The sequence below is a fragment of the Castanea sativa genome, chromosome 4 (genome assembly GCF_040712315.1).
Source record: "Castanea sativa cultivar Marrone di Chiusa Pesio chromosome 4, ASM4071231v1".
NCBI classification, from domain to species: domain Eukaryota; kingdom Viridiplantae; phylum Streptophyta; class Magnoliopsida; order Fagales; family Fagaceae; genus Castanea; species Castanea sativa.
The window spans coordinates 22,581,452-22,609,299 of NC_134016.1; the positions used below are offsets into that span (position 1 = coordinate 22,581,452).

Here is a 27,848-nt window from a genome sequence, read left to right on the forward strand (position 1 = left end):
CCAGGTACCGAGGGTTGTGCATCCTGACTACCCCAGTTGTGAGCGTCTACGGACTGTGTCCAAAGACAAAATGATTTCTGCTTTTTGTGAGCGCCCCTCTGATTGGGGAGAGCACCAGTTTACGTCATGTCGACTTTTGCTAAAGGTCCTCGTTTCTTAAACATGGTGATGACTTTTGTTTTGTATCCTTTCTCTCACTACAACTGTATCACAGAGTCTCGTACTCGTTTTCTGTTGTCTCTTCTTGAGGATCTCACCATTGACTTTTCTTCTCATTTCATCTTTTCTTTCATAGATGTGTATAAGGATATGGCTACCCGTGATAAGCTCATCTTTCCTTCAGCTATCATAAGGATTTTATGCCACTTTTCCATCCTTTTTCCTATCTCCAACCCTTTTCATGTCATGGTTGCCATAGACGCCGCTACCATAAAACGTAGTAAGGCGCAGTTTAGGTCGCAACAGACAGGTTCAGCAACTCCTTCCTCCCATTCCACTCCATCTAGATCTGCTCGTGTCTCATCCACTCCCTCCTCTTCGAAGAGCGATGTGTCACTAGGGGACATCATGGCACAGTTTCAGCGCATGGATGCTCGCCTAGATACACTCTCTACAGAGTTGTATCAGGTGAATGTTCATGTTGGTCGCATTGCTCGGCGACAGGCGACCATGGGTGGTTTTGCTCCTGAGGTTTCTCCTCCACCACCTCTTGTGGCTTCTGTGTCTGAGGATGATGATGGTTATGACAATGATGCTTCGGATGATGATGATGGAGATGCTAGCTCTACCGATGAGATGTCTACTTGACACTCTACCCTTTGTCACTCGTGACAAAAAGGGAGAGTAGTTTTGGGTTATGAGAGTAGTCATACTTAAGGGGAGAGCTTGTATAGGGACATTTTTGATAGGGGGAGTGTTGTTGAGGGATGTAGGGAGGATTACTTGTATCTTTTTCTTTTCTCCACTTTAGATACTTTTTCTTCTTGTACCTAGGTCTTGTGACCTTTTTTACATACTTTGTGCTTATATTTGTTATATATGTGATGATGTATGTTTCTTTCACCTATCTCTACATGTGTTGTTTCTTTTCTCTCTTAATACACATGATTCTTTATTTGTATGCAATCTATTATTTCAGTTTCACACTAAGATGTCTTGATGAGTTTTGTTTAAAGTGTTTCAGAAATACAGGTTGTCAAAGTCTACTTGTCATGAACTCTCTTTTTGCAAAGTTTTTCAAGAGTTTATGTTAGAATAGATTTTATTGTATTCAACAAGTGAATATGAGTTGAGTGTTTAATGACTTCTCTCATATGTTCATTTGTTTGTTGTGGTTTTGTCATGGATTGCCAAAGGGGGAGATTGTTAGGACATATGCGTTTCACTTGTTTAGAACATATGTCATTCATTTATGTAATTGGCTAATCCTTTGACAAAACGCACTTTACTTGTAATTGGGTAGAATTAGGATGGGTTATATACTTCAAGAAACTGTGTTTCAAGATCAAGTGTTGAAATCATCAAGTCTGTCCAAGAAACAAGCTGAAAAGTGCAAGTTTATTAAAGCTCGACAGCTAGCATGTGTCGAGGTTTAAAGAGTTGTTCCAACCTGTGGCTCAACAGCTGCTCGACAGCATCTCGATACCTCTATCTGTTGAGATTTAAGAAAAACAGATTCTGAGTTCTGTTTTGATTCTAATCCGTGGATGTGGCTTTGGGCCTTCTTTTCTCCTAACCTTAGACATATAAAAGGATTATTTTAAGGGCCATCAAAGGGACATAAGTTGCACAAGCATTGAGAAATCCTTGTTCGTGCAAATTGTGACTTGAGACGAAGTTCTTGCCCTAGTTCATCTCTCTTGTGAAGAAGTTACTGTGTCTTTGCACCGTAGGGTTTTGTAACCAAGCATCTTTTTGATCTTCATCGTGTGGATGAATTGAAAAACTTTGCAGCCAACAATCTTCTCTAGTTGGTGATTGAAGTCGCGTACTGGGATCCACATAATTGGTTAGTCACGTACTTGGGAGCCGTGCATTGAAAGGAGAAATTGTCACTACAGAACAAGTCCAATTGGGCATTGGGTAAGGGTTCAACTGTAGGTTGGTAAGGTACTTGGGATTCCTTTACTTGTAACTGCTTGTTGTGATAATAGTGGAATTTCAGGAGTGGTGACCTTAAAATCACCCGGTGGGGTTTTTGCCGTGTAAGTTTTCCCAATTTGTAAACAAATCACCTTGTCATTTATTTTTCGCTGCATACTTAGTTTAATTGGTGATTTGTTTATGCTACCATGTAATTTGCATGTTAATTTGATTAATTAATAACTTGACTAATTAATCAACTTAATCTATCAAAAGGAGCCAATACGATTTTTGGCCTATCACCTCCAAAAGAGCCTAAGCAGGAAACACGAAAATAGGCTTTCCCCCTCTCCACTGCCAGACCATGCCCTCTTACCTCTGACCCATGACCTACCACTTCCTGTATTGACTGGGTACAAGCTGGTAGTGTCTGGGCCTTGCGCGTGCCTTACTTCCATGCTCGTCTAAAATCTGCTTGCTGCTCACGCGTTTGCCGTGGTCTGAAGGTCTGTCTGCCTATTCTTCCGTTTGTTCTTGACTTCTTACAGCATGGGCTGCTTTATTGATTTCTTATTCTTTATGGCTTGCTGGGCTTTGCTTGATTGTGGGCTTCCCTTCCTTCGTGCCCTTCTCTATGTTCTTTTATTAGCCTTGCTATTACTTCCTGCCACATCATTCTGCTATACCTGCCGTGATGTTTAGTTAACCCATGGCTGCTGGGCCTCTTTGGGTTTGTTGGTCATCCCTTTTCTGATGGCCCAATAAACTCATTAGGCCTTTTACTACATTACTCGCGGGCTCCCACGTCCTACTTACTTCCTTTTGGGCATCTGTGACCCTTTCTAATTCTGCGCTTCCCATGGGCTTTTTAGTAACTCCTTGGGCTTCCTTGGCCCAACTATTTTATAATTCATCCTTGAGGCTTATGGGTTCTCCATTGCCCGTTACTTTCTTTACCTACATTGCTTTGGGCCTGCTGTGGCAACCGTGGCCCATTCTCTCTTTCTACATCCATACAGCCCATGGGTTTGCTACTTCTCTCTTTCCGGACCCTTTTAGGCCTATTTACTTCTTCGAGGTCCACTTGTTGCTTTATGGACTCATGATCCATCATTCCTATCGCTTGGGCTTAATGACTTTTCTATCCCACTTTCTTCTGCCCACGTTGTTGGGCTTCTTCCTCCTGCTAGGCTCCCAAAAGAAATAAGCATCTACACCCGTTTTAATAGAAATTTCGGTAAAAGGGTTTTCCTTTTCAAAAACTTCGTTGGAAAAAAATGTCACGAAGGAGAATTCCTTTGTGTGATCACTTAGTTCAAACATCATCAACACATGAATCACAACATTCACTACAAAATGATAGAACTCTTCCAAAAATGTGACTACACTATAGGAAGCTTTTAGATTCTCAATTCATTTTGACATTAATCCTCGCTAATCATAGGTTTTTCAAAATGATTTTCAAACGATAATCAGTTTTGTTTTCCTCTAAATCGAAACCATGGATATCTAAATGCATTATTTCATGAAACATATTCCCCCAAGACAAGGAATTTATTTCTTTTATTTCACGTCATACATGTTTTTAAGGAATAATTAGAATTAGGTATTGATTATGGTCAAGCATCGTGGAGGTGCCTAACACCTTGCCCATGCATAACTAAACCCTAAAAAAATTTCTAGTTCCAAACACAGTTTTATCTAATTTAAGCTTAAAAGAATTGATTTTGAAATAAACCACTTCTTTTTTAATTCAGGTGACCAGTCACACCTCTAACAAATTTCAATGATTAGTGGCAACTTCATACTCTTATACACCCCCCCCCCCCAACAAAAAGAATCATGACCACAGTCAGAGCAAGTAATGCACCCATAAGATGAAACATGAGGGAGAGGGACCGACATCTAGTCTCTCATACATACACTGTCTCACCTACCTTTGAAAGTCATCATTAAATGACCATGCTCAAAGAAGCTTTTTTTTAAAAAAAAATTTTGAGAAACAACACTGCTTAAATTATTTTATTGAAAGTCAGCCAAATCAGCCTGAAAATTTGAAAAAACTTGTGGTAGAACACCCTCTATCCACACAACAAAGTCAGAGATATGTGAAGCATATCGAGCTAGACTATGGGCTACCTTATTACCTTCTCTCCTTGTATGAGAGTAACGTAATTCTATAATAAAAAAAAAACCTTGTACAAAGACGAATATCATCAACTAAAAGCCCATCAAGGCTCAGGATCTCCTTTCCACACATCTTTAAGTAGGAAATTATGGTATTTGGTAGAAAGAGAAGTATTACCAATGTGATTAATAGGAAGATTTTGTCTATTTCCAACTGTGACCTGTTCTGAGCCTTTGTATTGTGACTGGACAGAGAGATTATTTAGATTAGCAATAAGATGGTCTGAGGTTCCTGAATCTGCTAACCAAGGATCTTGGCAATTGGTCAAAGCTACATTAGAAGCTGAAGCCATTGCAACTAGTTCGGTTGGTGGATTCTTGCCTTGATAGGCAAAATCCATCCTGTGATAGCAGTCAACAACTATGTGACCTACCTTTCCACAAATCTGGCAGATAGGTCTTTCAATTTTGAAGGTTTGACCCCCAAACTGAGCAGTCTGAGTTGAATTGTAATTTTGTTGAGGTTAAGGAGTGTAGAATTGGTGTTGACCTCCATCACTACCATTGAATCTTCCTCCACCCCTACTTCTATTGCCATTGTTCTTTCCCCTTCCTTTATTAGAACCACCATGATTGTGTGGCTGAGGTTGAGGGCTGTTGGAATTCTTATTTCCAGAAGCAAACATAGCTAGAGAATGTGAAACACTTTCAAGATTCTCTACCATGGCCTATTCTTCACTTTGCAACATGATTGAAAGTTGCTCATAGGTGATTGGTTCACTCCTAGTACGAATTGCTGAACAAAAGTGAGCAAAATCCTTTGGCAAACCTTGAAGAACAATGCAGATGAGTTCTTCATTATCCACAACTACTCCAACTGCAAGAAGCTTATCACGAGCTATCTTAATCTTCTGCAGAAAAGTGTTAACTGAATCTGAACCTTTCTTGAGACTTTGAAGCTCCAATTTCAGATTGAGAATGTTTGCCCTTGAAGTTGATGTAAACCTCTACTCCAGAGTATTCCACACTTCTCTTAAAGTGGTGGTTCCAACCATGAGAGAGAAAACTTAAGGAGTAAAAGTAGAATTAATCAAAGAAAGAAGAGCCTTATCTATGATTTTCCAGATATGGAACTCTGGATTCATGCTTGTGGACAAGTGTCCTTGAGCATCAAGAAGAAACTGACTAAATTGTGGAGTTGAACCATCAATGTGTTCAACTAGAGAGTAGGCTTCCAGTATTGTGATTAACTGGTGCTTTCATGGAATGTATTTTGTATAATCAAGCTTGATTGACATCAAGTTTGACATATTGGAGAGTAGTAACAATGGTGAAGGTGTTTGAGTAGTGATCTATGGTGATGGTGGTGGAGTAGTACTTGTAGGAGTAGGTGAGGCCATGGATTCTGGCTCTGATACCATGAAGGAAAGAAAACTTGTAGGTTTTAACAATGGTAGATTGTTGCAAACACAGAGAGAAAAAAATAAATAAAGGATCAGAAGTAGAATTCTATTAAAGCTTGCATAAATGAATACATCACCTACACTCTCTATTTATACATTACAAGATTGGTAACCTCTCTGGAAGATTCCAACCTAACAAACTCTTATCTAACTAATTGAAAATTATAGCTGTACACCACCTATAAATATCTAGGCTAAAGCTATAACAGAACATTGAAGAAGGAAGAAATAGAGCAAGCCCAGCGTTCAAGCATGATTGAAGAGAGTTTCTAAAACATCAAAACGACGTCGCCTGGTTTTAAGTATAATATGACATGCGTGAATAAGACTGAGATCAAATACGACGTCGTGTCACATTAATTAAAAACGCTACCGTTGTGTCTCTTCAATAACAAAAGATTCGTTGCAAATATAGCCGTTAACTCTGGACATCTTCAACCTCTGTAACCTCTATGATTCTATTTTCAGGGTGACATCTAGTGATACCCTTATCCGCATAAAATGGCCTCCCTCTGTTTCTGCAAAATTGGTGGAGTGAATGACTCTGCCGAGAACCTCACATATTTTTTCAGCGGCCTAAACATTCATGTACCTATAGAGAAGCCTGTGGACTTGAACCCAAAACAATGTCCTAACAAAATTCAAATCTTTAACAAGGAGGGTCTTGTCATAACTTTGCATGATGACTAGTTTTTTTGTCAAAGCTCCATGGTTCAGAATTAAGAACCTTTTCAACATCAGAAGCCTCTTCAAAAGTGAAAAGAATTTTATGTTCTCCCACATTGCTAACCTTAAAACCGCTACGGGAGCGCCATAGAGGATTGAAAGTTCTAGCTATTGCATCAATGTTTAGGACCCGTTTTGTGAGAAATTTTGCTGCAATGATATGTTCATGGGTGCTATGATCGCTCTCTAGACAACAGCCAAGCCCCTCTCTTTCTGAGAGAGAGCCTTTGCCAACTTTGTGTCAACTCTTCCATGGTCGTAAGGACCAGATGATGTGAGTGTAGAAGAAAAAGAAAAAGAAAAATTGTTTCCCAATACCTTGAAAAAAACACCCAACAATCCCACAGGTTAACACGTGGAAGACAACAAAACCTTCGTACTCAAGGGACCACAATTCTGTTGCCTAAGAGAACTTTCTTAGGGAACAGAGAAACTTCATGTTGGCCATTTAGTTATATCAAACGGTTACTTGACCAACATTATTTGTCCACCATGCTCAAAGAAGCTAAAGGCAGCATTTATCACATTAAAATGAGAATATTAAAATGAGAATATGGGTGGACCAATAATGTTTAAAAAAAGATAAGAGACATACCTTCAAGGAAGAAACTCTGAATGACCCAAGGCTGAATAGGCTTTCTTTTGGATCTTGCATTTTGCACAGCAACTATTTTCTTTAATTGTGCTGGTGCATGCATGGCTCCGGTGGAAAGGAGGAGGCCGTTGTGGTCAACAAATTTTGAAAGTGATTCACAAAGCGGTCTCCAATTTCTTCTCTGCCTAGTATCCAGTTTCAATGGTTGTTCCTTAGAAAATCTATTGATTTTTTCCTCCTCCTTATGAAGGTGGATAAGTATAAGAATTTGGTGTTAAGATTAATGAGGTGTCATTGCACCCTTGACGTTTGCTTCCAAATTAATTATTCTCTGATCAGAAGCTATTGGATTTCAATTCTCCAAAAATTATATGCTTCCAAGCTTGGAGAGGGGGGAACGCCTATGATTTTTTTTTTTTTTTTCCTTCTTGCTCTCTTTTAACTTGTTGGAGCTTATCTTGAGTGTTCCCAAAGGTGTTTTTGTTCCAGACTATGAGTTGGGATTTTACCTCCTTAATCTTTGATACAAAGATTATGGCAGTGAGAACCAAGGTCCACATTGCTTCAAATTTGAAAGGTTTGGGACCATTATGAGAGATTGAGATTCCTGTGTATAGCAAGATTGGAGCATGATTTGAGCATTGAAAGGAACAGTGTTTGAGTAGTGCATTTGGGAAGAGAATATTCCAAAAGGAGTTGGCTAATAGCTCCAAGTCTCTAACAATCCTTTCCTTGATAACATGGGAGATCGATTATTTGACAAGGTGAAGGGATGGTTCTCTTAAAAATCCATGTTTGTAAAGACCTCATGAATCTCTAACCTCCATTAGATGAAAAAGCAAAAGTAGCTGGCACTTCCTACTCCTAGTTTTACGGCACTAGAGATATTGGATTTTAAGGCCAACAAATGAATCTAGAGCCAGAATGCTGGTTTCAGTGAGTTGCAACGAAGAGCATCCACGGGGTTTGAGGATAGTAGAAGATTGTATTGCTGCTGTTAAAGAGGACGCCTCTTCAGTATCAACACCATGCCCCTTGACCAAGCATAAACCACTCAATTTACCAAAAGAATCCAACATATATATATATATATATGTAAATTTGCGATTTATATGTACAAATTTGAACGATTTGAGATTAAATTGTTTTTGAAAGTATCGCCCCAATCCAACTGGGCAAAATACAACTATTTAACCTCAAATGCAACCACAGCATGCTGCCAAAAGAACGGCAAATAAAAGGTATAAACCAAAGAATGATTGCCCCTACAGAAAAGCAGTGTTGATTCATAGATAATATAACGTAGCAAATTGTGTCATGAAACAATCAAAATTGGATAGAAAGCTAGCCATGGCAGGCAGCCAAAAAAAAAAAGGTAGACCCCGAAAAGGAACAGGAAATAAACCAACGATAGATTGCGCTGCTGCGGAAAGGCATTGTGTTGATTGACGAGAACATTGTTAGTGTTAGCCTCATACATGATATAATGCAGCAAATTGTGTCATGAAACAATCAAAATTGGATGGGAAACTATTCCACAAAATATTACTAGATAACCTAAAAGAATGATCACACATCATGTACAACACGATTTTTAAGATTTCTTCCACCAGATCAAACAAAGCACCCCCAAGAATACAGAGAGCGTGCAAAATTACATTCTTGATTATGGTTAGTTGGAATTACAACTTGGCAAGGGGAAGGAAAGATAGGTATCACCAACAAAACCAAACACAACCTTCAATGCATTGTGCACAGACGTAAGGGCCAATTTCTCTTAGAAGACCACCTAAAACAGATGACCAATTTCAGCCAGAAATAAAAAAGTGGCTCCTTCCCCTGTAAGAAGACACCCAAACACAAACACGAGGGCACCTGCAGCATATCATCGCCAGCAAAAATATCTTCAAATGGCTCAAGATGATATAGGTTCGTATGGGTATGATAGCCATGGGTGCTTTAAAGCCTCTGAAGCTGAAGGCCGCTTTTTCGGGTTTATCTCAAGTAGATGAGCAACAAAGTCAATGAAGCCTTGATCTCCCATTGGCAACCGGTGTCTTAAGGATGTCTTCTTTGGTATCAGGTATTCCAGCCGGTTTGTTTCCTGGACAATAGTAGAATAGCACTATGTTCCATATCATAAAAATAAGAGACCAAAAGCATTTGAATAATATTTAAAGTAGAAACCTGAATTCTATTTCTGTCATCACATATACAAGTCATGAATTGAAATTGATGCAATTACAGTCGAATAAACAATCAAAACTATTATGTAGGAAAAATTCTGCTTATGGTTGGATACATTTGATAACTAAAATAGCCCTTAACAATTTAAACACAAGTACAGGTAAAGGGATAAAGTTAATTTCTAACTCTATTAAAATTCAAGGCATAAAAGTAATTTCAACTAATTCATAACAAGTACAGCCACCTCATCTACTAATACCAAAATGAACCAAATTCTCTTGAGATAAACAAGTAATGAAGTGCCAAAAATAAGAGAAGGGTTTCCTCACATGAAGTGAAATTGGATTTTGATGTGTCATGATCATGCACAATGTAGCTAAGCCAGTGAGTGTGCAACATATAGGAAAGATGTCATTGCTAACAATCTTGGCAGGTCTGGCCAAAATATATGGAAAAGGAGAATGCAAACAAGGAAGAATACAAAGCTTTATAGGAGATCCACTTGACAAAGAACAATGCAAAGGCATTCAATTTTGACAGTAGGGTGTTTAAAGATAACATCCTTAACATGAAATACCAATGGTCATTGGACTGAACCATAAATCCTTCCAAATACAAGAGATGGAGGGTGAGATCACACATTAAATTCCTTGTGGCTATGTAAGCAAATATTTACCTATTAAAAAGAAAAGGATACCAAGCGTGCAATAAATTGTGAAAGAACATTGTTAGAATTATGGTCAAGTGATTAAATTCAACATTTCTTAATAGCCTAAACTTTTGGAACAATCAGTAATATAACATGGTATCAGAACAGGAGATCTTGAATCCTTGTCTCCAAGCTACCTCTCATTTAAAATGTTATTGGGCCCCACTTATTAAGGGGGAGTTAGGCCCACACGTGAGGAACAGTGACGCAAGCATACCAAAACAAAAACTAAACAACAGAAAAATAAAGAAATATAACCTAAGAGTCAGAACCTAGGTCTTACTTGGAATCAGCACCAAGCGGGAAAACCACTAGAAGTCAGCACCTAGGGTGGACCTGGAGTCGACACCAAACCAAAGAAAGACCAAACAACCATTTTTTTCATTCATCAAAATATCAACTATTCCCTCAAGGAGTGCAATAGGTTGCTTATAAAGGATTGCTAAACCCTAGTTCTAATTGGCTAGAAAACTCTAATTGCCTTATTACAAAAATAACTTTACTTCCAAATTAAAATACTAATAGCTTAATAAACAACTAGGACCTACAACATAAAAATACAATTGACTTGCAAACATAAATAATACTAAATAAAATTTTTCTTGCGTCTCCCGCATCAAGGAGTGTTAAACTATGGTTAAGTGATTAAATTCACAATTTTTTAATAGCTTAATATTTTGGGACAATTGATAATTTAACTGACATAAATACACAAGCACAAATATGTAAGCATTTTCTGCTTTTTCCCAGCTGCCCGGGAGAGGGAAAAGAAAGGAGGGAGGGTGATTGCATGTGGTCTTGTGTACACCCACAAACATGCTTCTTGGTTGCCTGCAAGTTGCAGTCCATTTTGGTTAGTGGTTTTTTTGTCAGAGACCAAATCTTGGTTCCTCTCCACTATATACTTCTACAAGCATAACTAGCATCAACAGCATTGGAGAATGCTGAATATTCAATTTCTTTTTCTTTTTTTCTTTTTTTTTTTTTTTGTAAGTAATAAATATTCAATTTCTAGAAACTAAACAAAAGAATATCCTAGAAATACAACTTTTACCTGATTCCGTTCATAAAGCATGTGATTTTTGGTAAAATATTTGTATGTATCCCGTCCTTTGGCAAGCATGCTTTGATCAATGGGAGCTATAATTCCAATAACTCGAGCAAGTAATGTTGCAGGCGAGTCATTTTGGAAGAGTACCTACACCAAGGCAAAATTCATTATGTTCATTTGCATCAGCACCATTGGGAAAAAAATCAACCACAATAAATCTTTGTTAAATTGATGGTGAAAATGGTCAATATATTATGCACATCAACTGATGCAGAAAAACAATCAAGGCACAGGAAAAGTTCCCATGGTTATCAGCTCTCTGTGACAGTAGAAATGTAATAACAATAACATAAGGCATTAGCATTGCATTGAAAAGGTAATTAAACAGGCAGCATTCACTAGTTTTTACATATCAATATCTCATAAAGTTAATGCCAAATGTCTTAACAGAAGACATGCATTAAAAAATACAAGCCTCAAAGGAAAGAAAGGCGATGACTGAAACCTGTCTTGAAGAGTTTGATTATGATGCAGACAGCCAAACACAGGTACTGATTAGGGTATGACCACAAGCCACCTCAACTATTTCCAGCAACTAGGTAACAAGGTGTCCAGAAACCGATGGAGCTCATCAAATCAACAAAAGTTTATATTTTAATGGGGCTTCAGGAATTTGTATTTTGTAGGCTAGGTATTGTACTTGCAAATAAATTTGGTTGGGCTTACTGGAGAAGGTAGAAATAAATTATGAACTAACTTAAAGGTGAAGAAATCTGGATTCTTCTAGCTGACAACAGTTTTAATGACTATCAGATGCAATAGCCGAAAAATACAATTTCATATTCCTCTCATTCAATAAAAATTTTATTACTTATAAATTTTTTATAGGTAGAAAAAAAAAATGACAGTTTGCTTTTTGCTTCACGATTTTTTCAGAAGAAATAGACTAAATTACACTTTGGACTCTTAAAGTTTGGGGTTATTTTAGGTCTTTGAAATTAGATATTTTTTCATTTTGGTCCTCCAAGTTTTATTCCATTTTCAAAATGGTCCTTCCATCCATATCTGTGAAAACAACCCCCAACTTTAAGGGTCAAAAGTATAATTTCATCACATAAATATAAGTTCCAGTGCATTCCAAGTTAATTGGTTGGTCCAAACAAAGCTCAAAACAATCTTTAAGGCCATACATGCAGTGGAGGTAATAATTTTGATACATTTTAAGTGGGAGAAGGAGGATTTGAACCCTGGATTGTCTCTATCAGAAACACCAAGAGATGCCATTTGACCTAAAGGTCATTGGCTGTAGTAGAGGTAATAATTACAAGATGAAAATAACAAAACTAATAAATTTGGGGCAGTAAAATGAAATCTAGCACATTTTGTAAATTAGACTCCATATAATAAAAAACAGATATACATGCATATGTGCATGTTTTGTTGAATTACACTTACATTGCCAGTACAAAGTTCTGCCAAGATGCAGCCAAGTGACCATATATCTATCTTCTTATCATATGAAAGTCCCAAGATAACTTCTGGCGCTCGATAAGACCTGGATTGAACGTAGGAACAGAGGTGATCTGTCTCAAAACAACTGCTCCCAAGATCAATGACCTTCACCTCACATCTACTGTAACTTTTCACCAATATATTCTCAGGCTTCAAGTCACAGTGTATCAGGCCAAGTCCGTGCAAAAACTGAAGTGCCTCAAGACACTGAATGGTAATTGACTGCAAAATCCAACAATAATGGGTATATATGCAAGCCTTGCAACAAAATAAAAAGCTATGGAGAAAAAAAAATACCCCCACAAACCTGCAATCTTGGCATGGTGAAGTAAACCTCCCCTCCAGACTCTCTATTAAATTTATGAAATTCATATAAGTTTGCCTTGAGAAGTTCACATACTATTAACAAATGCTCCTGAAAAATAAAGGGAGGCTTAGCTACCCATCATTATAGCATCAATAGAAAAATCATATGTAGGACAACAGCATCTAAGACCAAATATGACAGATGCAGCTCACTAGAGATATGATAGACCCAGATATATTAGCAGAAATTGAGTTTTTCCTTGAAAAAATCATCTATGAAAAAGCATGCCATATTGCAGCCCACTTGAATATCACCAAGGTAGATAATGGCTGCCTCTGATAGATAACATGAATGATTTATAATCAACAAATCTGTAGTAGAGACACTTGACATAGAGACATTCACTCATGAAGACAATGACAAATAGCCCTGAACTTGGAGCCTGATAACAAATCCACAGACAACAACTGCATGAAAAAATTCAACAAGATAGAAGTCACCTAAATTTCTCGAGAGGTTGAAGACCTACTTCACAACAAATAAGATATTATTAGGGATTAAGTAGGTTGTGACTGGTTCTGACAACCAGTTCTAGAAGATAACCCTATAGGAATGTGAGGTACTTGTATAACTTCAGTGAACTCTTATTTAGATTTAGTGAAGGGAGATACAAATTAATTTAACATCTAAATTACCTAGTACACAAACATGCACCAAACAGCAATCCAATGTAAAAGTTCAGACCACATTTAAAAAGAAACATGAAATATAATAGAAAGTTGAATTACATTTTCACTTACTCGATAATAGAAATAATCATACAATCGAAGAATGTGGTACTTGTCACCAGGATCATGCTTATTCACATACTTGAGAAGCTTTATCTCATCAAGGCTCTGATCAAAAAAATCCTTGTTGTTCTTAATAATTTTTACACAGACATCCATGCCCGTATGCAGGTCATGTGCTTGTATAGCTTTGCTGAATGCAGCTGAACCAAGATACTCAGTAACATGATAGCGCCCAGCTATGACTGAATTTAAAACAACATGGAAGTTCTTGTCCTCCTCAAAGCCAGTTCTGAGCAACAGAAAAGTAAGTTTAGAAAGTCTGTTAGGGAAGAGATAAAATCACATACTGGCAGGCCTGCTTGCTTTGGCAGTATGAAATGATTGCAGGTTAAGTGATGGTAAAATAAGTTCTCAGCATATGCTAAGGGCAATATGAGTGCCAAATTGACCATATGCCACATTATGCTTACAGTTTTTACAACTTGCAAATCAAAACTACATTAACCAGAAATACTTTATACAAATTTTGCCCCGCAAGAAACAAAACAAAGCATCAAGGAGATACTACATTTTCAAAGATATTAATACCAGTGAGCCAGTTGTTATAAGGAAGATGCTTGGCGATTTACAGGCTTTTATGGGGAATCCTAAACGCATAGAAGATAGGAAGCTTGGTCTAGTCTTCGACGATTCAATAGTTGTTTGAATTTACCATGGTTTTGTGCCAGGGATTTTAATGAACTAGTGAGTAATTCTAAAAAGACTCAAATGCAGCTGTTCAAAGACATCATTGATGAATGTGGATTCCTTGACCTGGGCTATTTGGGCTCACAGTTCACTTAGCAAAAACATTTTAGGGATGGTCATTCAGTATGAGAACACTTGGATAAAGCTCTAGCTTAGTGGAGTCGGACTCAATTTCCGAATATTAGGTGGGAGTTGGCAAAGAAAAGGAGAGAATTGATCCAAGCCGAGAGTGTAGCTATCCATTCTGGGGTTAATGATCGGGTTAGAAGTATTCAGATGGACCTCAATGACCTTGATAAAGAGAACCAAAAGTGGTTCCAATGTTCAAGGTCTTTGTGGGCAGCATATGGTGATAAACACTTGAAAGTATTTCCATAGCCAAGCTACCCAGCGTTTTAGAAAAAACCATGTTGCACGGATCCATACTAGTTCTGGAGTTTCAAGTACGAATATGGAGGAGGTCTCAACTTCCTTTATCAATTATTTCAATGATCTCTTTTCATCAGCATCCCCCACCCACTGTGAGGAAACTTTAGGCTCTATTCACAGTTTCATTAGTCCTGAAATGAACCGGAAGCTTTGTGCTGACTTTATGGCTAGGGAAGTTCATAATGCTATACGATAGATGGCCCCCTTGAAGGAACCTAGCCCTGATTGTATGCCTATTGGCAATTGGTAGGCAGTGATGTTACAATCTCTATTCTTGATTTCCTTAATTTTGCTACCCTCCCCCCCTCTCCCCTCATCTCAATCATACATTTGTTACTCTTATTCCCAAGATTAAAAATCCTAAACATGTTTCTAAGTACAAAACCTGAACATCCTAAACATGTCTTTGCAATGTTTTGTACAAAAACTTTTTGAAATCGGTTGAAGAAAATACTCCCCCATATTATCACTAAGCATCTATTTTCTTTTTTTTTATAAGACATATTATCACTAAGCATCAGAGCGCCTTTACCAAGAGCCGGCTGATTTTAGACGATATCTTGGTTGCATTTGAGACCCTACACAGCTTACAAAAACATAATTCTGGGGATGATATTTTCATGGCTATCAAACTTGATACGAGCAAAGCTTACGACAAAGTTGAATGGCCTTTCTTAAAGTCAGTGATGAGAAGAATGGGAAGAGAAATGGATTTCGTTGGTTATGACATGTGTAACTACTGTCTCTTATTGCATCTTAAACTCTTATTCCATCTTGATCAATGGGGGAACCTAAAGGTATGATTAGACCTTCAAGGGGCATCAAGCAAGGTAACCCTCTTTCACCCATCCTCTTCTAACTACGTACAGAAGTTTTGAATGGTCTTATCTCCCAGGCTGCTAGACAAGGTGACATTTGGGGTTTCTCTCTTTGTAGAAATAGCCCCCGTCTAACCCATATCTTTGCAAAGGATAGTCTCTTATTTTGCAAATCTTCCCATCAAGAATGTCAAAAAGTCTTGGATATCTTGGATGTTTAGGGCTCTTGTTCGGGACAAGAGATAAATAAAAGGGCAAATTACGACCTACCTACTGGTGGTTTGGCAGAAATTTAAGTTACCTACTTGTGGTTTGAAATTTGACACTTTACCTACTTGAGGTTTGACCGAAATTTAAGTTACCTACTTATAGTTTGAAATCCCACGATGCAAGTGTTCCTTTGAATTCTTTTTTATTTTTATGTTTTTTGTGTTTTTGGAGAAGAGAGACATAAAAGTGGAGCAAAATTACATATTTAGCTCTGTTTTTAACAAAGTGGATTACAAAACTCTAACTAAGCTAATCTCAAGTGGGTAAATTGTCAAATTTCAAACCATAGGTAAGCAACTTAAATTTCAGCCAAGCTACAAGTGAGTAAGTTGTAATTTGCCATAAATAAAAATAAGTATCTTTTTTCAGCAAATCCACCTCCAAAGAACGAAGATAATTTATCAAAAATGCCTTGGGTGTTCCGAAAATTAGAAACTATGACAAGTAATTGGGGTTGCCAGCTCTAGTTGGAAGAAGTAAAAAGGTAAGTTTTGATTATATCAAAGAAAGGGATTGGAAGATGTTACAGGGCTGGGAGGAGAAATTATTATCTCAAGCGAGAAGGGAAATCCTCATTAAAGCAGTGGTTCAAGCCATACCTACATATACTATGGGCTGCGAGAGTCTTGTCACAAAATTTTGGTGGAGACGGCTGATATGAGGAAGATTCATTAGGCGAAGGGGTCGGGGATGTGCAAACCAAAATCAAAAAGGGTGGGGGGGGGGGGCATGGGGTTCAAGGACTTGTCATTGTTTTAGCAAGGCAAGCTTGGCGTCTACTTCACAATAAAAATTCTCTCTTCTACCAGATTTTCAAAACAAAATTCTTTCCTAATTGCTCCATCATGGAGGCCTCTGATTCCAATCAGGCTCATATGCTTGGAAGAGCATACTTAAGGGAAGAGATGAATATAAGCGGGGGCTGGGTGGAGAGTAGGTAAAGGAGAATCTATAAGTATTTGGGGCAATTTTTGGCTACCTTTGAAGGATCACCCAAGGGTCTTATCTCCTGTTGTGGATGACTTCTTTGCGGATAGAGTGAGTTCTTTGATCAACCACCAAACCTGTAGCTGGGATGAAAGTTTACTAGCTACGCTCTTCTCACCATGGGAAGCTCAACTGGTAAAGAGTATGCCACTAAGCAATGTTTTTCCTAAAGATTGCCTATATTGGCCTCATACCTCTTCAGGTACTTACACTATCAAGTCTGGCTATAAGTCTCTTACCCTAGATTTGGCCCAATAAGATGCAGATGGGGTCCTCAAATTTATACCCTGGTATTTGGATAACTATTTGGAGTCTTAAGGTTCCCAATAAGGTCAAAATTTTCTTATGAAAAGCATGCAAGAATGCCATCCCTACCAAAACTAATCAAGTCTGAAGGAAAGTGCTGACCGATGATGCTTGCGAACAATGTCCCCAGTTCCCAGAGGATGTGAATCACGCACTATGGTCTTGTCCTTGTATCTTAGTGGTATGGGATTCAAATGCCAAATGGAGTTTTCATGGGACTCAACACTTCTCTAGGTTCGTGGAGGTGGTTCAAAAGGTGATAGACTTAGGGGAACATCTTGATGAGTTTGCAACGTTGGCTTGGACCTTATGGTTTCAGAGAAACCAGTTGAGAACTAATGATGAAGCTTTCCCGATTTCCTAGGTTACTACGCAAGCAGACTCAGCGCTAAGTGAGTTTGTTCGTGCTCTTCCAGTTCCTTCGATTGTTCCCTAGATCAGCTCTTCTGGAGTTGTACGTTGGCATCCTCTTCTTGAAACTATAGTTAAGGTGAACTACGATGGTGCTCTATTTTTTGAATCAAGTGAAGCGGGAGTGAGGGTTGTTATCTGAAACCACTTGGGAATGGTATTAGCGTCAATGGTTGATAAGGTGCCTCCTCTATCCTCAATTGAAGCTGTGGAGAGCTTAGCGGCTGTTCATGCTACTCGACTTGCCAGTGATTGTGGGTTTCCCTCTATTATACTTGAGGGTAATTTAGAAATTGTGAACAATGCTCTTAGAAGTGAAGAAGAATCTTTCACCTCGTTTGGCCACTTGATTGCTGAAGCCAAGACTATTGCGGAGACCTTTTATGCAGTTACTTTATTCCATACCCATAGACAAAGCAACTTTGTAGCTCATTATCTTGTTAGACATGCTAGTCACCTTACTAGTTTCACAATGTAGATGGAGGGTATTCCTCCACACCTAAATTCTATAATTTTAGCAGACATTGGCTGAGTTTTTTAATAATATCTATTCATCTTTCTTCTCAAAAAAAAAAGGTCATGGGTGTGTGAGAATCTACCTTGTGATGGGTTGTTGGGGGTGATGATGGCCACTGGGTGAAGTCACGGTGTCAACTTTGAAACCTGAGTGCTTCTTGTTTGGCGTGAAGGGTGGGTTTTTTTTGTAGTGTTAGACAAAGGATTTGGTGATTTGAGTTTGGAATTTGAACATGGTGGCAGTGGGGATTGGTTCACTTGGTGATGGTGTGCCTATGGTCGTTGGATTTACAGGTGACAGTGGTTCCCACACAATAAATGTGATGTGTGATGGTGGCTTGACAATTTTTTCTTTTTTTTTTTAATATTATTCTAGCTGTGGACTGTGGTGATGCTCCAAACAAATTGGTGTACTCTGATACCAAAAAATTGATGTAGGTCAACCAGAACAATTGAAAATAAAATTGAAAGACAAGAAAATAAAGGGATATACCCTAGGAGTCAACACCTATGCCTAGCTTGGAGTTAGAACCTAGACCTGAAAACCACTAGGAGTCAACATCTAGGGTGGAACTGGAGTTAGTACCAGACCAAAGAAGCCAAAAGGTCCTTTTTTTTCATTCATCAAAATATCAACTAACTCCAAAAGGAGCACAATAGTTTGCTTATAAAAGATTGCTAAACCATAGTTCTAATTGGCTTAGGAAAACCTAATTATCTTATTACCAAAAAAAAAAAATTCCTTCCAAATATTAAAATACTAATAGCCTAATAAACTACTAGGACTTAAAACATAAAAATACAATTGACTTGCAAATATAAATATTACTCAATAAAAATCTTCTTGTGTCTCCCACATCAATTATCCTTCAATTGAAATATGTTCTATATGTTCTATTCATTCGAGACAACATACAAGAAAATGAACTCAAACATACAATAAGAAAACATTCATGAAAAAATTCCTCTACAGTGTTCTCCTTTGACCTATTAATTAAGAATGAGAATCCAAGATTCTTCTGATGAATTAAATATATTTAATTAATTATATTCGCTAATTCAATTATCAAAATCTAATTTAGCCAACCAAAAGTGCTTTTACATTAAAGGCTTACCAAAAATATATGAAAAAGAAAATGTAGGAGGCATCATAAAAATCACTGAATACTCAAGAAAAGAGGATCACCAAGAATCATAGGTTTTTTTTTATTGGTAAGTTAACTTGACCCTCCACTCGATTCCTACAGGGGGAAGAGGCACCATTTGAGCTAGAGATCATCGTCAAAAATCACCTAGAACACATTAATAGTTATATGATCAGCTAACCTATAAGCTCAAAAAAATAACTTGGAAATGTCCATCTAATTCTACCTCTATCTCAGTTTAATTGACAGTAACTACCCCTGTATGCAACCAGTTATACGCTATGGTTGCTTTCAGTAATTTGCTTTCTTAAGTTAATGATATAGAAAGAAGTTGGAATCAAGGATTGAGCTGTAAGGAATAATCAGACATAAAGCAGTAACAAGGACTGATTATCATCACAGAGATTTTAGGATACTGCAGGTATTTAGTCAAGAGAGAGCGATTACTAATCTAAATCTACCCAAAAAACAAAAAAAAACTAATACCAATCTAACTCTAAAGAAAATAAATAAATAAAGAACATAATACCACAGTTTTCAAAGTAATAAGATTTTCCAATATTTGACTTAGATGTAAATGGCAGCATATCAAGTCCATGAAAATAAAAGAACCAGCAGAAAGATGAAAAAATAGGAAAGCACGTGCCTGTTTTTCCTATGCACAATCTTGAGGTTAAAGGTCTCAAACTCCTCCTCCTGAGCTTTTATCTGCCTTACTTGCTCTTGCACAGCAGCTGCCTCTTCATCCTCAAGTGTTGCCGCTGGATCTTCCTCCCTTGCAGTTCCAGTTTTTTCCTCTTCTCGTTTTACATGCTCTCTTTCAGCATAACCATAATTAGACAGTGTTGAGGGACTAGAATCTGTGGATCTCGCAGCTGTAGCATTATTTTCTTCATCCCTGGAACTTTTGGCAGGTGAAGAATCACTGCTTTTCCGCTTCCATGAAGCAAGCATATCATCAGATCCCACCAGAGCATTAAGACGCTCATCAGTTTCATCACTGATGATAGCACTGCACTTGTTTGACCATAAAGATTTACTAGAGCCTGTATGCACCAGCTGCCCATCCCTCAATGGTGGGGGAAATGAAAATCCATCAGTATGACTCTTCATCTGCATACTTACACCCTTATCATTCCCAACTACATATTTATTGGCCTCTTGATTGCTACTTTTCTTTTTATCCCTGTTTGATCTATCAATATATTTTTTTTCTGAGTCATGATGATGATGTCTAGACCCACCAATTCCAACATCATGATCACGGAAGTATTCTAGATCCCCTTCACTACTACCTCCAACTAAACTTTCCCGTACTTCACTACCCATATCTGCAGCATCGCTGTTGATTCCTACACCAATTGATCTAACTGAACCATGCTGATCATCATCCATGCAAATATCATCTAGCCGCGACCTCCCACACTCATTCATAACTTTCCCATCCCCTAACATGATGAGTTCATTCGTCTGAGTCACAAAGCCCTGCCAGACAGGTTCTGCACGCATCAAATTAAGTTCCTCTTCATCCATCAACTGTCCATCATATTGAGCAATTAAATCATTCTCACCAGTCCTCCCATACATTTCAGTCACTGACAGCCCTATAGGATCATCTGAAGCTGTAACTGGTTCAACATTTTTTGCTTGAAAATATTGCTCACCAGAGAAGTAAGAATCCTCCTCAGCAAAAGATTGATCATCATCCTCATCTTTTGTTGGAGCTCTTTCCTGCGGATCTGGAACACTGCCATGCCCTGTGCCCTTTTCGTTGTCACTTGGATAATCAATTTCATGAGCCAAAAACCAGGCCTCATCCTCAATAGGTTGTCTCATATATCCAACATCATCGTCATCATCGTACTCATCAGAGTCCCAATACTCATTTGGATAGTCAATAGATTCACTTAATCCATCACCAACAGTTGCAAAACCAGAAACCAGATCAGATGTATCCTCTGCAATTCCCTGACTTACAGATAGCCAACTACCTCCTGCAATCCTTTTTCCACCTGATCATTAATCAGAACTTGTAGTTAACTAAGCAAAAAGATACATAATCAGAGATAATTAAATGATAAAACCAGGATCAGACATGGATAATTCCTTACTAATCATAAAGGAAATAAAAAAGAAAAGAAAATACAAGGGGGAAAGGGGAAAGAAGGATTGGAAATTCAAAACCAAGTGATTAAAAAGAACTTGATAAAACCAAATAATTGGGACCTGTTTCAGATAAATTCAACAGATCTCAAGGCTAAGTGATCAAGCATGCTTGCTTAAACAATGCAACCACTCAAAATAAATAAGAATACAGGCTTCACCACAACCCATCTTAATGAGAGATGACAAGAAATCAACAGATTTTATCTGCAATGTGACATACAGGCACACATCTGTACCCAAAAGAATGTATTATAAGTTGGATTTTAAAATGAAATAGAACTGGCCAGACCGATGACATAAGCTTCCATATTTCAACAATTTACATAAAATATAGCACATAATGTCTAATAAATATGTATAAAATAGATAAAATAATGTCCAATCACAAGGTTCAGAAATTGAAGAATTAGGGAAGAATTTGATAGTTATCAATAAGAAAATTTTGCAACATTATCTTTTATATAAATGAAAATTTTAGGGTTAATCGCAAAAAACCACCCTAAACTATAGGGGTACTTGCACTTTATGAAAACTTGGAATCACCATCCCAATTTAACAAATCTTGCAAATAACACCTTGCTGTCCAATTGATGGTTAAAGTTAACGGTCATGTGCAAGTCAGGTGACACTCCATAAACTAAATTTAGTGATGTACCCCTCCAGCCGGTTAAAAGACTAAAAGGCTTGTTCTTCATATTCAGGTTTGGAAAAATAAGAAGAAAATACATTTTCTCCCCTAACTTGAATTTTTTTTTTTTTTTTTGGGTGTAAATAAATAGGTATAAACAGACCCTCTTCAAAGAATACAGATCACAACGAAAGGAAATTGATAATATCTACTAAAGACATCGAAGGGATGCCATTATCATGAACCCAAAAAATAAAACATAGAGATGACCCATTGGCATATAGATTTATAAAATGGCATAATACCCTCAACCAAATATTGAATATACAAAACTAGAAGTGATTGACAAGACAGGTAGACACTATGGTGTCCCTTTCATAATTCATTGGTCTGATCGAAGACTGATTTGATTATTTTTATAACCAAGGTAGTGATGAATTTTGAAGTAACAATTTTCAGAGCCAACATTCCTGCCACCCAGTCCTTCAATAGCTTCCAACCCAAACGCCAATGTGTTACAGGATACCAACGGCTTTCCTGTGCTCTTTGACGTGAAGGAGGTCAAAAAGAAAGACCTTTTTATTGGGACTTTCATGCCCTCCACCGAACTCTCTGGTGCATACCAAGTACTCTCCTACCTCAACCCCTCTGAGCTGAGCCACAGCAAGCTTAAACACCTCTTGTTCTTCCAACTCAAGTCTCATAGCAACCAAATGACCCTAGAGTTCCATTCTAACTACACTAAGCCCTTTGAGGGATGAAACTCTTATTTAAAAAATCTTACTAATGATGACGTCTTGTTGGTCCTCTTCAGTGTCAAGTTTCACCAGCATGGAACAGGTCAAACAACAGAAGACGGGCAATGGGCAGACAGTTCCAGATTGGGGTTGAGAGAGAGTTAAGGACTTTTGAGGGAAATCAAACCTGTACTGGAAGACAATCCATAAGGAGTAATTTTTAGTCCATTTAGGAAAATTTGTATGGTATTTTAGTCTTTTAAATTGTTAAAAAATCATTAAATTTAGTTTTATAAGAGTCACGTGACTTGCACATGCATGTTAATTTAACCTTCAATTCGACAACAGGGTGTTATTTGCAAGACTTGTTATAGTTGGGGTAGTGATTGCCGCAATTTTTCATATTTTGGGGTGCAAAGTGCAAGTACCCCATAGTTTAGGGTGGTTTTCTGCAATTAAACCAAAATTTTAAAAGTAGAAAAAAAAAATACGACAAAAACCATGTGTAAAAGCAGAATCACAGGCTAGGGCCACTAGGCTAAGACTGTGACATTTACTCAAAGGTACAAGAACATTCAAATACAAAAATAAGATAAGAGGTGGGGTTGATACAATGTGATTAGATTTCAAATTCAAAATAACCCACCAACACTTCAAAACAATTCTTTTAGTATGTGGTTTGATCCGCATGGAAAAGAAATATTTCAGATCAATGATAATGCCTATAAAGGAAGTGGATGGCAATACTCATAAATATGTTACAAAACCTAATTTCATGCTTATTCCTAGTAAGCTCTAGCTCAAATAGCACTTCCCCTATTAAACATGGAGGAGGGTAAGTGTGTAATGAGTAATGACAAATATAGTATGTCAAAAAATTTATATAAAAAAAAATGTTCAAACTACGTAATATACAATGCAATGCATAAAATTATTGCATTCATTTACTTGTGTACATTTTTTGAGAGTCTATAAGCAAAGCAGGCACAGATGCGCACTTTCTGTCATGTGTTTCAAGAAAAGAACTATGACAATGTATAATGGCATAATATTCCATTAATTTCTGAGAGAACAGCTAAGGCTAATACTTAATGCCATCTCAATATGAAAGAGCAATCATAGCATAAATTTTACAGAAATACACAGATTAGCAAGTTTATCAGACAATCAGACAATAACTACATAACATTATAGAGGTTGAACTACACTGTGGAAACCATTGAATTTTCCTGAAACAAAAACAAGTTGAGTAGTTTCAATTGAAGCTTTACGAAACTTAGCTCTTGATCCACAGACAGCAAAACCTGGGTCTCATGCTTACAATGTTTCAGCATATATTATTCATAAACATGCAAAATAAAACAAACAACATTCTTTTAAATAAGTTCACCAGTTTGAAGCATATTTCCATATACGATATATTATCTATTCATGACAAAAATCATAAAACATTATTATTGAAAACGAATTAAAACAATTAGCTAAAAACAATAATAGAGAATAACATTGAGCAAATCTTGTAAAAAAGCAGAGCAAGACAGCATCTCTTTTTTAAATTAAAATAATAAAACTTCTGAGAAACCCCATAAATCAAATAACAATCATTTTCCAATTCTGCCAAATCCTTTTGAGGGTAGATTGGTAAATGAATTCCTTTTCCTTTCATTAATCATACATCTAAACAATTTATTAACTGAAGGCTAACACTACACCTCAATCTCACTGGCCACTGCTGTAGCCACCAATGACTTGAAATGGCTACTGCTTTACACAAGGAGATTTTCAATACAACAATAATGCTGATTATGATAATTTGAATACATCTAACTAGCTCAAGAAGTGGAATTGAACATGAATAGTTAGCTACAAGCACAAAGGCCAAAACAGATAGATCAACACCAGAAACATGAAAAGAAAATGAAATAAATATGATGACTAGGAAGAACTAGAAATGGCAAATTCAGAGATGTAAAAAGTAGGCTGTACACTAAAGCAATGAAACCCAAATAATCGACTACCTAGTTCAAGTCCATGACAAACACACACCAGATTTGTAAGCAAAGAAATCACATTATCGTATCCATCATATGGGCTCACCTGCAGAGTTTATTTCTTGTCCGACAGGAACATCCAGGTATGACCCTATAAGGAGGGGGTTATCAGCACTGGTGAGTTTTGCAGCAGGTCCATCCCGTTCAAACTTTTCCTCCCAATTAACACTCAATGACTTGTCCTCCGACTTAAGCTTAACAGGTGGCAACCTAGGAAACTCTTCCTTTTGATTCTCAGATGCCAAAGGAAAACTCAAGCTGCTGATAGTCTTTTGCTCGGGAACCCCTTGTGACTTGCCAAAGTACAGAGCTCTTCCCACCTCATCCACCTGGTCTTTTATTGCTGCCCTGATATCACTCATTTCTGACTTTTTCTTGCCTTCTTTTTTGTCAACGACAACAGCATTATCATAACTGATTGACACATCCCCCTTAGAGAATGGAAAAAGAGTCTTGACAGAACAATCTTTCCAAGTATCAGAAGATGAATTTGTGGGATCCTCACTTCTTGACCATGGATTATCTGATATATTTCCTATGAAGTATGTGCTACTGGCCTTATGTTGCTGAACAGGTTCTTTGGGCTCACTTGTTTGGATCCTCTCATGCTTGGCTTCCCCAATACCTTTGCTAGTGCTTCCAAGCCACAAATTTGTGGGCTCCTCACTTCTTGGCTTCACAGGGACTTTACCAGCATCAGGAACGTCACTCGTTCGATACCTTGGTTGTTCTGATATCTGAAGCTCTGAAAAGCTACTGGTATTAGTACTACTACCACCATCATTCTGATAAGCTCCAGCAGGACCATTACTAGGATTGAACTTCCACGAATACAAATCAAGCACGGTGTCCTCTGAACCTTTCAGGAAACTAAAGTTCTTATCACTTGTCCCAGCCACTTCATTATTCTTGTTCCGATCAGCAGTTGAAGCAGCATTCTTCCATTTGCTCTCAGACCCATTTCTACCAGTCCCACACTCTATCTCTTTCACAATTAATTCTTTCGAAACTTCACGACTATCCCTAGACGACCCTTGACTTTCCACTACCAGTTTTTCCCCATTATCCTCCTCTACCATAATACCCGAGCTCTTATCTTTATCTCCAATCGTAAGCTTCTGAAGCAAACCATTCAAATCAGGATGATTGCTGAGCTCACTGCGCAAAGCTGCCTCGGCTCTTGTAAACCGATTTCTTTGCAGAAATTCCAGAATCACATCTACCGAGTTTGGTTCTGCCATTTCTTATTTTTACCACTAAAACCTACAAGTAGTAGGTCTCAGAAAGAAGCATCCACCACACCTAACAAAGCCTCATTCTAGATAAATATCAAATGCTATTTCCTTAAGAAAACAAAAACAAAAAAACAAAAATTAAAAAAGGTCAAAATTAAAATTTTCGAAAATGTATTATGTACAAAACTTACCTCGTACAAGGCTCAACAAAGTGGCAACATTTGAGTCCTGAACAACAAGAAAACCCTAACATTCAGAAATCCATTAAAAAAAATTTCTTCCCAGTTTTCCTACATTTTCTGAGCAACCAAACAGAGGAAAAATAATAGTAAAAAAAATATCTTTTTTTTATTTTTTATTTGCGGGGTATCTATGAAAAACGTTAAAATCTAAGTGACAGCGAATGAGAGAAAAAGCGGAGAATCAGGCATTCACAGCACGGATCCGCAGATAGAAAATTCCAAAAAAAAATAATAATAAAAACCAGCAGATTATACATTTGAAGAAGTTTCCCATTCACCTATTCTTCATTAACACTAAACTCGCGTATTTTGGGGATACTAAAGTGGGAATTCATTTTCCACGAGACTTTCCATTTAAAAAGGGTAAAAAAGTAGTTTCCTTGGAAATCAAGATCTGACATTTTGTTGGGAAGTTGGTGAAAGAGAGGAATGGGTTCAAAATTGGAAAGCTAATAAAAAAAAAATCAATATTTCTTTTTCTTTTTTATATAAAGAAATAACAGAGAGGAGGAGGATCACCTGAGGGGTGGAGTGGCCGGAGGTTGCTGCTATGTTATGTTCTGCTTTTGTGATTGTCTGTGAGTTTCTTTTTTCTTTTTTGGGGCTTTGTTTTAAATCTCTCTGTCTCTTTCTCTCTCTTCGTCTATGTTTTTGGTTTTAAGACTTAAGAGAGAGAGAGAGAGAGCTTAGGCCTTAGGGCCTCTTGGCACCTGCTTCCTGAATTTTGAGGTGGTGGACCAGGGCAAAGGTGGTTTCTTCGATGCTTTTGGAGGTTATCACTATTTTTTTTTTTTTTTTACATTATTACACTCCTTCTTCAAATTCCATTTTAATTTTTTTATCATTTTTCCCTTTAGTAGGTTTTTTTTTCAATAATTCCATAGATACGACGGATTAATAAGTGTTTATTTAAGGTGTGTTTGGATACTATTTATTACTAAAAATTGAAAATATTGTTACAAAATAATTTTTAAATGTGTGAATAGTGTCGTAAGACCCAATTTTAAAAAAAAAATTATTGAATGAAGGTACTTGTGGGTCCTGTGAACAATGCACAGGACCTATACAAAACGCCAAACGCCAGTTTCAACACAGATGTTGGCATATCCAAACGCTCACTTAGTCTATCCTATAAGAGCAACCATATCAGCTCGTGTAAAAATTTCATCTATTTTATACAAAAAACCTCCTTTTAAAATTTTACACATTCATTTTTACAAATAACCCACATCAGTTCATCTATTCTACTACATCTATTAATTAAATAATAATTTCCTCACTTTTTTTTTTATTTCTCCCCGACTACCTGTACACGAGCCACTTCATTTCTGATTAATTTCTCTCTCTCTGTGTATCTGTGTTGTGTTGATTTGTCTGTGTGGTTGGGTTTGTGTGTGGGTGTGTTTGTGTGTATCTGAGGAAAATGAAGAAGATGAGCAGTTAACTGTTTTTGAGCACAGAGAAGAGAGAGAAAAAAACGAGCGAACGGAAATTAATAAAATAATCTATAAACGAGCTACAATAACCGTGAAAATATACACGGTTACTGTAGCTCGGGTTGAATTTGCACAATTTTGCATGTTTTTACACCCACTGATGTGTGCTCAAAA

The 27,848-nt window shown here is 37.4% G+C and overlaps 1 protein-coding gene across 2 annotated transcripts; it reads right to left on the bottom strand.

Annotated features, from left to right (window-relative positions):
- Positions 1-8,511: 8,511 nt before the first annotated feature.
- Positions 8,512-26,964, bottom strand: LOC142630667 (uncharacterized). Of its 2 annotated transcripts, XM_075804698.1 has the most exons (9): positions 26,758-26,964; positions 26,188-26,224; positions 24,808-26,104; positions 19,826-21,191; positions 13,560-13,839; positions 12,760-12,867; positions 12,396-12,674; positions 10,944-11,087; positions 8,512-9,097 (listed from the first exon to the last, which is right to left on the bottom strand). In XM_075804698.1, exons 3-9 carry the CDS (start codon positions 26,000-26,002, stop codon positions 8,909-8,911), a joined length of 3,561 nt encoding a protein of 1,186 aa, XP_075660813.1. In that variant the 5' UTR covers positions 26,003-26,104; positions 26,188-26,224; positions 26,758-26,964; the 3' UTR covers positions 8,512-8,908. The 2 variants fall into 2 exon arrangements, with proteins under 2 accessions (XP_075660813.1, XP_075660814.1); XM_075804699.1 differs by lacking the exon at positions 26,758-26,964 and having other exon boundaries at positions 26,188-26,242.
- Positions 26,965-27,848: the final 884 nt, after the last annotated feature.